The sequence below is a fragment of the Scyliorhinus torazame genome, chromosome 10 (assembly GCF_047496885.1).
Source record: "Scyliorhinus torazame isolate Kashiwa2021f chromosome 10, sScyTor2.1, whole genome shotgun sequence".
Taxonomy (NCBI): domain Eukaryota; kingdom Metazoa; phylum Chordata; class Chondrichthyes; order Carcharhiniformes; family Scyliorhinidae; genus Scyliorhinus; species Scyliorhinus torazame.
In genome coordinates this window covers 85,615,162-85,626,341 of record NC_092716.1, presented here as the reverse complement: position 1 = coordinate 85,626,341, position 11,180 = coordinate 85,615,162, and the positions used below count along the sequence as shown (strand labels likewise).

Sequence of the window (11,180 nt, the reverse complement as noted above, 5' to 3'; positions counted from 1 at the left end):
ACATTGCTCAATTGCATTACAACTTTAAATGCTACCCAGCAATTTCAAATGTGTGATTTTATTAGCTACTTTCAAAATATTCAAAAAAAATCTTCCAATAATTGAGTTTGTTTGCTGGCCAGTACAATGGAAAGTTTTTCAAGGCCATGTGTTTTCTGTATCTGTTTGGACATCCATTATTTTTGAAATAGGTGCCCTTGACTTTTAATCAATCATCTATGTGCAGCTTGTTGAACAGCATGAAAGTGCCCACAGCTTTTCTTTCATCTGGTGATATTTTTATCATTTATTCCCATATCCCACAATTAATTAGTTTACTTTGGAAGAATTTCTGCCACATGTAAATTGAGCAACAGTTCAGGCTTTTATCTATTAGACACCCAGCGTCACAGTTCGACTATATAAAGTCCTAAACATAACCATCAAATTCTAAGCAGAACCATGGCTTTCCTGTGGATTCTCTCCTGCCTTGCCTTCTTTGGTGCAGCTTATGGACGGAGTAAGTTATAACATCGACACTGTTTTTATGGGTGGCACTGTGGCGTAGTGTTTAGCACTGCTGCCTCATGGCGCTGAGGACCCGGTTTGATCCCGTCCCCGGGTCATTGTCCGTGTGGAGTTTGCACACTCTCCGTGTCTGCGTGGATTTGACCCCCACAACCCAAAGATGTGCAGGTTAGGTGGATTGGCCACGCTAAATTGCCCCTTAATTGGAAAAAAATAATTGGGTACATTAAATTTATTTTTAAAAAGACACTGGGCGAGATTCTCCGACCCCCCGCCGGGTCGGAGAATCGCAGGGGGCTGGCGTGAATCCCGCCCCAGAATTCTCCGGCACCAGAGATTCGGCGGGGGCGGGAATCGCACCGCGCCAGTTGGCGGGCCACCCCCCCCCCCCCGGCGATTCTCCGGCCCAAATGGGCCGAAGTCTCGCTGCTGGAATGCCTGTCCCGCCGGCGTGGATTAAACCACTTCTCTTACCGGCGGGACAAGGCGGCGCGGGCGGGCTCCGGGGTCCTAGGGGGGGGCGCGGGGTGATCTGGCCCCGAGTGGTGCCCCCACGGTGGCCTGGACCACGATCGGGGCCCACCAATCCACGGGCGGGCCTGTGCCGTGGTGGCACTCTTTTCCTTCCACCTTCGCCATGGTCTCCACCACGGCGGAGGCGGAAGAGACCCCCTCCACTGCGCATGCGCGGGGATGCCGTGAGCGGCCGCTGACGCTCCCGCGCATTCGCCGCCTGGCAATGTCATTTCCGCACCAGCTGGCGGGGCACCAAAGGCCTTTCCCACCAGCTGGCGGGGCGGAAATCAGTCCGTCGTGGGCCTGGCCCCTCAAGGTGAAGGCTCGGCCACTCAAGATGCGGAGGATTCCACACCTTTGGGGCGGCGCGATGCCGGACTGACTTGCGCCGTTTTTGGCGCCGGTAGGCGGACATCGTGCCGATTACGGAGAATTTCGCCCACTGTCTTTATGGTTTCTATTTTACAAAGAGTTGTGCTGGAGAGATTGACTCATGTTTGTGCATTGACTTCCAACACAGACTGTGGGGTGCCGGCCATCAGTCCTGTCATCACAGGCTATGCAAGAATTGTGAATGGTGAAGATGCTGTTCCAGGATCTTGGCCCTGGCAGGTCTCCATGCAGGTAGGTGAAGCTAACATAGCATAGAAGGCTACGGGCCAAATGCTGGAAAATGGGATTAAAATAGATGGGTGCTTGATGGCTGGCTCAGACATGATGGGCCGAAGGGCCTCTTTCTATGTTGTAAAACTCTACGACTCCAAGGTTTCAGGGTCTATGTACCACTTAGTCAGGTACCTGTTAGATTATTGACTCTTCACTCTGTTTAAAAAGGTCACCATTCGAGCAAAGGCCAGACACTCCTGGTCAGTTTACATGGGATGCCATGGGGTCGATTCTCCCAAATGGAGCCCAAGTCTTCGCGCCGTCATGACGCCGTCACGTTTCACGACGGCGCGAACCGGGCACCGGTACGACCTATTCTGTCCCCCACACCGTGTGTCTGTTCACACCGCTCCAGCCTCCTTTCCCGGCGGCAAATTGACGCCGCGCCAACCTGCGCATGCGTGGGGGACTTCTTTAGCGCGCCGGCCTCTACTCAACATGGTGTCAGTGTTCAGGGGCCGGCCGTGCAGGGAAGTAGGCCCGGGGGGGGAGAGGCCGGCCCGCCAATCGGTGGGCCCTGATCGCGGGCCAGACCCCATCGGAGGCCCCCACCGGAGAAGGAGACTCCCCCCCCCCCCCACAGGCCGCCCCCCGACCGTGCGTGCAGAGTTCCCACCGGCAGCGACCAGGGGTGAACGGCGCCGGCGGGACTCTGTCGTAGCCGCGCGGCCACTCAGCCCATCCGGGCCGGAGAATCGGCGACCCTGCCGATTCCAGCAGCCCGCGGCCGGCACCGCGCCAAATGCACCGGCGCAAATGGCGCCGATTTTCCGCACCTCGGAGAATCGCGCGCCGGCGTCGGGGAGTCATGGCGCGGTTGCGCCGAATCGCCGGCCCGGCACGGGGCTCGGGGAATCACCCTCCATATGTTCATTTAGATGAGCATTGAATTTCTGCCCATAGATTTGCTGAAGAATGTGTTTGGGCAAACAAATTAATTTCCACATAATGTTGATAAAACAAAATAATATTAATGGTGCATCAGCAATGGGAATATGCTGTCAGGAGCCAAAGGTCTTGTGTGACCAATGGCCAGTTTCAAAGAGGTGATCACAGCAATCATGCTGTCAGCTAATACAGACACTTAATAGGCAGCCATTTTCCGATCAAAACATCTGCACATTTGTGAAAGTCAACCTCTAAACCGGTGATAGAGCTGCTTACTCATACTTCTGTCATTCTTAATAAGGCAAACTGACCTCCCCTTCATTTAAAGTCAGGGATTTGGAGATTAATGCTTGCAAGACTGATAATCCTAACAATTGTTATGGACATGAGGAAGAGGTGGATTGGATTATTATTACCATTCCCCATTTCTGCCTATGGCAGCGATTGTTTCTATTTCTAATTTAATTTGATTCCCTCAGCATCCTTTCCCTTGTGGAAATGGGTGCTGGTGGGTTTCCCTAAGCATGGTTTATCTTGTTGTTTTTTTTAAATTTAGAGAACCCAATTCATGTTTTCCAATTCAGGGGCAATTTAGCGTGGCCAATCCACCTACCCTGCACATTTTTGGGTTGTGGGGGCGAAACCCACGCAAACACGGGGAGAATGTGTAAACTCCACACGGACAGTGACCCAGAGCCGGGATCGAACCTGGGACCTCGGCGCCGTGAGGACGCAGTGTTAACCCACTGCACCACCGTGCTGCCCGTCTAAGCATGGTTTATGAGGTCTAATGTTAAAAATAACAGCAAATTCTTCAAGGTGAAACAAAACTAGGGGCGGAACTTTCTGGCTGGTCGGATCTGCCAGGTCTGCCGATGGTGCACCCCCACCGTGGGTTTCCCGGCAGCAAGTGGTGTATTCAATAGGAAATCCCGTTGACAACCACAGGACCCGAAGATCCCGCCACCAGCAGGCAAGCCGCCTCCCACCGGTGCAAAATACGTGGTGGGTTGTGCAAAAACTTTCACCCTAGGGTTTATCAGTCAAAACCTGAGGGAGGGATTGCGACACACATTCACGTTCATGAACATACCAGGCAGAAAGGCAGAGAAAGAAAGGGAAAGTAGTTACAAATTGCAAATGACTAAAAAGCCCAGCATGTCAATGTCCGATGAAAGTTCCTTCAGATGGCTTTCTCTGGCAGAATTCCTGGTCGTGGCCCTAGGAATTCAGTCGAGGCTGTTGAAGATGTCACAAAGTATTCTTGCATTCTAGGAATTGGTTCACTCTGTAGACAAAATACAGGATTCTTTCTGGAGATCCAATCTTGACTGAGATGGAGCTCAGAGGCAAGCTGCTGACCTGGACTCCAGTCTTAACCTGAACTCCAGGTTAAACTGGAACTGAAGACATTGTTCAAAAGCTGTATGATTAAAGCAATTTAAACAGCTTGAGTCTCAGTCATGTAACAGGATAGGTTTTGGGTTGAGCCATTCAGCTAAGAATGTACTTTAGGGATCCTTGTTAAAACCCATTGTATTTTGAACAGCTAACTGTGGAACCATTAGCACAATGTTGGAGAAGAGGAGTCACAAATAGCTCTGCCTTTGTCCAGAGCTGGCTGGTGCAGACGTCTTGTCTACTAGTCATTTGTGTTGGCTTGGCTAGAATATTCTTACAATGTTGCATTCTAGTTTGATGAATTAGTCATTGTCCATCTTTAAACTGCTCAGGAATTTCCAGAACTCCCATCATGTGGTCAGCTGAGGCCATTTTCTCAGTCCAGCCATATTGTCTATTTAAAATAAAATAGAATTCAAACAAGAGAATATGGAAAAGTAACGAATTTTAAAGATTTATTTTCTTCAAGCTTTCTCAGCATGACAAAATACTGGATTGTTTTTGATTGATTGATACTTTCTTTTCTGCATTAGCAAAGAAATGGCTTTCACTTCTGTGGTGGCTCCTTGATTAACGAAAACTGGGTTGTCACCGCTGCCCATTGCAGTGTGAGGTAAGGTTACAACATCGTCAGAGTCTACATTAAATATATAAAGGGACATAATACTTATGAGCCTGAGATTTTTTTTTCTCCAGCACAAGACACGTTGTAGTTATTGGAGATTACAACAAGTGCACAGCAGATGGAAAATCTCAGTCCATTTCAGTTGCTAAGGTAGGAATGGTCCAATCACCGCAGTGAATTTTATTCCAGGTTGTATCCATTCAGTCAGCTATAGAAACTGAAATCAGTGACTGTCTGATGCACTATCAATTACGACGAGACGAGAGTAGAATGTAATCGAGGCTTTATTACACAGAGATGTTTGGCCTCCTACAGCAGCTTACGAAATAGCTGCTGTTCGGAGAGCACACACATTTATACTCCGCCTCCTGGGCAGAGCCAGCAGGCAGGGATCTACCCCCATACCTGTAGTACAGGGGCCTTACCGTACTACCCATATATACAAAATACAACAGTGGTGACTACCACACTGTCTTTAAAATAATCTACAGCAGTAAAATCATATTTCCAGCAGTGTTTGATTACGTTTGTCTCATTTTGTGCGCTAGTTCTATTTTGCTATTCCTACTTTAACATGATGTGGAGATGCCAGCGTTGGACTGGGGTGAGCACAGTACGAAGTCTTACAACACCAGGTTAAAGTCCAACAGGTTTGTTTCGATGTCACTAGCTTTCGGAGCGCTGCTCCTGCTCACCTGAGGAAGGAGGAGCGCTCCGAATGCTAGTGACATCGAAACAAACCTGTTGGACTTTAACCTGGTGTTGTAAGACTTCGTACTTTAACATAAACACCTGTCTCTATATAATGTACCACAACAGCTTTGATTATTTTTGCAAGCTCAAATACCTAACTTCACTTGTCTGGACATCACTGGGAATGGTCAAAGTTCATCACCAGGGAAAAGCTGAGGCCCATAATGAGAATGGCCTGGGCTCACCATTTAGGACATCAACAGGATTTGAGGCCTATGAGCAGCACACCACCAGGAACAGCCAATGCCAATAGTGCAGAATGTTGTCAGAGCAAGGGCCATGAACCATGAGGCAGGACATTGCCATAGGAAGAGTTAAGGGCCCTCATATAAAATATTACTGATTGAAAGCAATGGCAAAGAGCAGAAAAATCAGAAGTGGTTGGGGTGAACTAATCTGTGTCTTCTGTCTTACAGGCCATTACTCATCCTTATTGGAATTCGAATACCATCAACTACGACATCACTCTTGTGAAGCTCTCATCACCTGTTAAGTTCAATCAACAGGTGTCCCCTGTTTGCCTCGCTGGTACAAATTCCATCATCAGTGCTGGCAAGCTGTGTGTCACTACAGGATGGGGGCTGACTAACTCTAATGGTATGGTATCTCCATTGCTTTGGAGTGAGCAAAGTTATGTTGACTGCTGGAGAAAAAAAACAGTTGGACATGAAGGACTAGATTTAATTCTACTCATAGTGCTGGGAAACATGCAAGCTGGGGGATTTTATCACGAGAGCGATCCTGCACGAGTCTCCTGACAGCAGCAAACCACCTCCCGGATAAGTTGGAGGATGTAAGGAGCTGATGTGGGATTCCCGGCTGCTGGCAACAGGATGTCAGTTAGACTCATTATTAAGGCAACTGATACCCCCTGAGACCATCGCAATTTAGCGGTGGATCAGAGATGGAATGGTGTCCACATGGCTTTCCTGTGCCATAAGACCATAAGTGCCCTCAAAAGACTGCCCACATACCTGCCTGGGGGAGTCCCTCACTATCAGGCACTCAATCGAGGAGCCCAACATCAGGCAGGGTGATGGTTACTGAAAACCACCCCACCCCACCCCCGCCCTTGCCTCCGCCGCCCTGCCCCCTCCCTCCCATGGCATCCATCCCACAATTCCCATCCCAACCTCACTTCCCTTTGGTCTGGGACCCAGAGAATGATCTTGGTCCTCATGTCGGTACATTGCCGCTAGCAACCACTTTTTCCACAGAAGCTGGTATTTCTGAAAGGCACAAATATCGAATGGAACCTGGTGTCTTCCCCAAAGCGAGGTTAGTGGTGGGGGTGGCATTTAATCTGTTGGGAGGATAGTGGTGGGACCCTGCCAGCTTCCACCTACAGCCTAATTAAGCCTGTTGGTGGCCTTTCTGCCCTGTTGTCAATTGACCCTTAAGTGGGTAATTAACACCCAGTTAAAGGCCTCATCTCACTACCGCTGGTAGTAACACAGTGATGGGTGGGGCCCTCACCACATGGAAAGCACCACAAGCAATCCTTTAGGGCTCCTGGGAGTAGGAAGGGGGGGAAGGGCAGGGAGTCTCTCTTTCAAAGGCACTTAGTGTCTGTTCAAGCGACCTGGCGCTGGGAAGAAGGGGCCACGGATAATAACCCCCTTACTACTGACCCCACTCACAACCCTCTTCCTGCCAACACTAGGGTGAGTGTTGCACCAGCAGCAGATACCACTTTCCTAGTGATGCTGCTCACTACAGACGGTGGGACGTCTTCCACCCCCGGGTCCTTGATCCCAAGGGATGGCCTGTCAAGTGCCTGACTGGCCCAAGATGCATTGGGCCTTCTCAATTGAGATGACATGGGGCTCTTGCTGACTCTCGAGCTGGTGGCTGAGATCCCCATGGCCTTCATAAGATTCTGACCATAGTCAAAGTAAGTTTGTAGTGGGTTCAAATTCTGAGTGATTCCCCACAAGACCCTGGCAAAGGCAGTTGAGGAGTTCCTACATCAGTCAATGTTGCTAAGGGACATAGGCCACTTCAAGACAATAAACACACACACATACAGCGCTCACAATGGTGTTTCATTGCTGTGGCCTATTATCTGGAGTAGCCATCTGGATCCTCCTGCCAAAAATTACATTCAGAGAAATATTGTAGCCAAATTTTCTGATGATACAAAGATAGGTAAGAAAGCGACTTGTGAGGAGAGCCTGCAAAGGAATATAGATACTTGTGTGAATGGGCAAAGATTTGGCAGGTGGAGGATGGGGCGTGATTCAGCGGGACAGAAACAGAGTCCCATTTTGAGTGCATTTAGTGGCGTCTTTCTCAGTGCCTGCAGTGCCGAGAACAACACCCGTATTAAACAGCACTTTGCCGCTTTTTGGCCTCGGCGAGGAATGCCCTGCCCAGGCCGCACTTACAATTATTTCCTGCACTGATGAGCTCAGCTTGCCAGTGCAGGAAGAGTATTTGCGGATCGAGGCACAATTTTTAGCTGCCACCCTATCTTTCGACCCCCCTCAGACACCCCACCATGGTTTCGGACCGCCCCCCCCCCACTTAACCCAACTTACCTCGTACAGGGTCCTCGAACCCCCTCTCATCCCAGCTCTTAAAGGCATGGCACCCCCGGGCCTGATCCATGGCACAGGCAACCTGGCACCTGGGCACCTTGGCACTGCCAGCCTGCCACCCTGGTGCCCCTGCCAGACTGGTAGTACCATCAGGGTACCTTGGAAGTGCCAGAGTGGCAATGCTGAGGTGCCAGGCTGGCAGTGCAAAGGTGCGCGGGTGCCAGAAGGAGTGCCAGAGTACCACCCTGCCCAGAGGCTGATCACCCGATGGTCTCTAATGGCCTGGAAGACGCCCCAGGTGCCGTTACGCCTAGTCCACATTTGTGGACCTGTACTAAACAGCACATGATGAAGTCTCCCAGGCAAGGCCATTAGTTCACAGGCCCTGGGAGAATAAGGTGCAGACATATTTAAATGAGCCTAATGACCTCTTGCGAGATTCAGCAGCGTCACCAAGTCAGGCACAACAAAGCCATTAAATCACTTCCATAATGTGGGAAAAAAGTTGGATCTTTGGTGGGAAGAATAGAAAAGCAGAGTATTATTTAAAAAGAGAGAGACTGCAGGATGCTATGGTACAGAGGGGTCTGAGTACATGAACCACAAAAATTTAGCAAAAAAGATACAACTATTAATTAGGAAAGCAAATGGCATGTTGACAAGGGGGATGAAGTATAAGAGTAGGGAAGTCTTATTGCAACTGAATAGGGCTTTGGTTAGGCCAAACCTGGAGTACCTCAAACAGTTTTGGTCTCCTTGTTTAAGGAGCAATGTACTTACATTGAATAAAGTTCATTAGGCTGGTTCCTCGGTGAAGGATTTGTCTTATGAAGAAAGATGCCTATTTGCTTTGGATTTCGGAAGAATGAGAGATGATTTCAGTGAAATATTTAAGATTTTGATGGGGCTTGACAGTAGATACTGAGAACGTGTCTTCCTTCATGAGGGGAATCAGGAACTAGGAAACACAGTTTAAAAATAAGGGGTCTCCCATTTAAGATGGATATGAGGAGAGATTTTTTCTCTCTCAGAGGATGTTAACATTTGGAATTTTCGTCCCAAGAGAGCCATGGAGACTGGGTCATTAAATATATTCAAGGTTTAGTTCAACAGATTTTTGATCTCCAAGGATGTCAAGCACGATTGGGGAGAGGGGGGGTGCAGTTTGGGACGTGGAATTAAGGCCATAATCAGATCAGCCATGATCTTATTGAATGGTGGGATAGGCTAGAAGAGCGGAATGACCTACTCCTAATTCCTACGTTCTTATGTTCTCCAGGAGAGCTGTCCAGTGTCCAGTTACAATCACTGTTGCTTTGTTGTGTAATCTCGTTGAGCTCAGTTGCTGCCCTATCACGTTTGTATCTGGGAAAGGAAGCATTTGGTCTTGATAGACGTATTGGGTTGGAAAAGGATCATCCGTCATATTACTTCCAAATAGAGAGTGGGAAAATGATGAGGAGAGAGCAATTTAAGTTATTTAAAAGTAAAAAGATGACTCTACCTGCAGACAATAATCAACACTCAAACTGGAGCTGCAAGCCGAGTGGTGCAGGAGAAAGTTCTGGAATCCCTAAAGAGAGAGCTAGATGTAACAAAGGAAGAGCGTACGATTACTCAAAGGAGAAGAAATTAAGATGGGTTGAATGGCCTTCTCCATCAAGGAATATCTTCTCCATATTCCAAAGAAAGGAATGTGAAGAATACTACCGTGGCTGTTTATCTTTAATATTATGCTGTTCCTGAGATGTAAAGTAAAAGGAATAAGCAGAATTCAGTTTGTGCACAGACGTTGCAGCAAAACCCCAAACCTTTCAAGAACAAGTGCTGGACAGGGCAGTACGGTGGCGCAGTGGTTAGCACTGCTGCCTCATGGTGCCGAGGACCCGGGTTCGATCCCGGCCCCGAGTCACTGTCCGTGTGGAGTTTGTACATTCTCCCCGTGTCTGATGGGTTTCACCCCCACAATCCAAAATAATATGCAGGGTAGGTGGATTAGCGATGCTAAATTGCCCCTCAATTGGAAAACAAAATTGGGCACTCTAAATTTATAAAAACAAGTGCTGGACAAACACAAATAATATTCTGTAGAAGTTCTGTAGAGGGTCATTTGGGCTCAAAACATTAACTCTGTTCCTCTCTCCACAGATGCTGCCAGACCTACTGAGTTTATCCAGCATTTTCTGTTTTTATTAAAAATAATATTTGACTTGTTCAGGAAAATCTAACAATCCTTTCCCCTCCCCTTCAGCTTTTCGAACACCTTGCATCTTGCAGCAGGCATCTCTTCCCATCCTGAGCAACGTCCAGTGCCAGAAATATTGGGGCAACATGATCTCTGATGTGATGATCTGTGCTGGCGCCTCGGGCGCTTCCTCCTGCATGGTAAGTAAATTTGCGCTGGGAACGGTCCGTGCAACTTCATTCGGAGCTGTCTATTGAATGGGCTTTGTTTGTTTACAGGGTGACTCGGGTGGACCTCTTGTCTGTCAGGAGGGAGGAGCCTGGTCTCTAGTGGGAATCGTTTCCTGGGGCAGTGGCAACTGTTCCCCTCGTAACCCTGGGGTTTATGCCCGTGTAAGCGAATTCCGCAACTGGATTGATCAGACACTCGCCACGAATTAAAAGAATGTCTATGTCATGGAATTCCAAATAAAGAATAATTAATAGATATGTATCGTTTGTCAGACTCTTTCTTATCATTGTGAGTGTTATTAAGAATGCCTTTGAGCAGAAAACTAAACACGGCTGCAGTAGTGACGTAGTCATGCCCCATCTATGGGGAGGGAAGACAAGAATCCACAGACCAGTGCAGCTCCCACTCTTGAGTTCTCACTGCTGGTATATCACCGTGTGAAAGAGTGCAGTTGGTGTGAGGAACTTCCACACAGGAACAGCAATCAAAGGCAGAAACATCCACAAACCCAGGAATCAGAGCAAGCCATTCAGTCACTTGAGACCATTCCACCATTCAACTTGACCATTGTTGATTTTAACTCCAGTTTTCTCGTTTTGGTTCCATATACCATAATGCCTAACATTTATCTGATCAGGGACCAGGATTATATCAGAATGACTACATCTTTACAGTGGGAGGTGTAGCCACCTAAATTGGCCAACTCCCGATTTAAAATGGCGAACGGCAAAGGCTGATGGGAAAGTCAGCCAACACAGACAGAAACCAGCAGGTGCAGGTTTGCTGTGTATTTAACTCTGCAAAAGGCCAGACAACATCGATACCAGCGACAATCAGCATAACAATGTAGCAGCCATCTACATACTGA

General features: G+C 48.3%; 1 protein-coding gene across 1 annotated transcript; it reads left to right on the top strand.

Annotated features, from left to right (window-relative positions):
* The first annotated feature begins 372 nt into the window (after window positions 1–372).
* LOC140430702 (chymotrypsinogen A-like) lies at window positions 373–10,567 on the top strand. The gene is made up of 7 exons (XM_072518364.1): window positions 373–499; window positions 1,544–1,647; window positions 4,512–4,591; window positions 4,675–4,753; window positions 5,773–5,953; window positions 10,148–10,281; window positions 10,360–10,567. The coding sequence occupies exons 1-7, from the start codon at window positions 442–444 to the stop codon at window positions 10,519–10,521; spliced, it is 798 nt and encodes a 265-aa protein (XP_072374465.1). The 5' UTR covers window positions 373–441; the 3' UTR covers window positions 10,522–10,567.
* Window positions 10,568–11,180: the final 613 nt, after the last annotated feature.

Bases quoted from the DNA above. Each gene is read 5' to 3' on its own strand.
- LOC140430702 (XM_072518364.1), top strand. From the start codon at position 442: ATGGCTTTCCTGTGGATTCTCTCCTGCCTTGCCTTCTTTGGTGCAGCT. The intron at 5,954-10,147 runs GTATGGTATCTC...CCTCCCCTTCAG, and splicing joins GGGGCTGACTAACTCTAATG to CTTTTCGAACACCTTGCATC. The intron at 10,282-10,359 runs GTAAGTAAATTT...GTTTGTTTACAG, and splicing joins CGGGCGCTTCCTCCTGCATG to GGTGACTCGGGTGGACCTCT.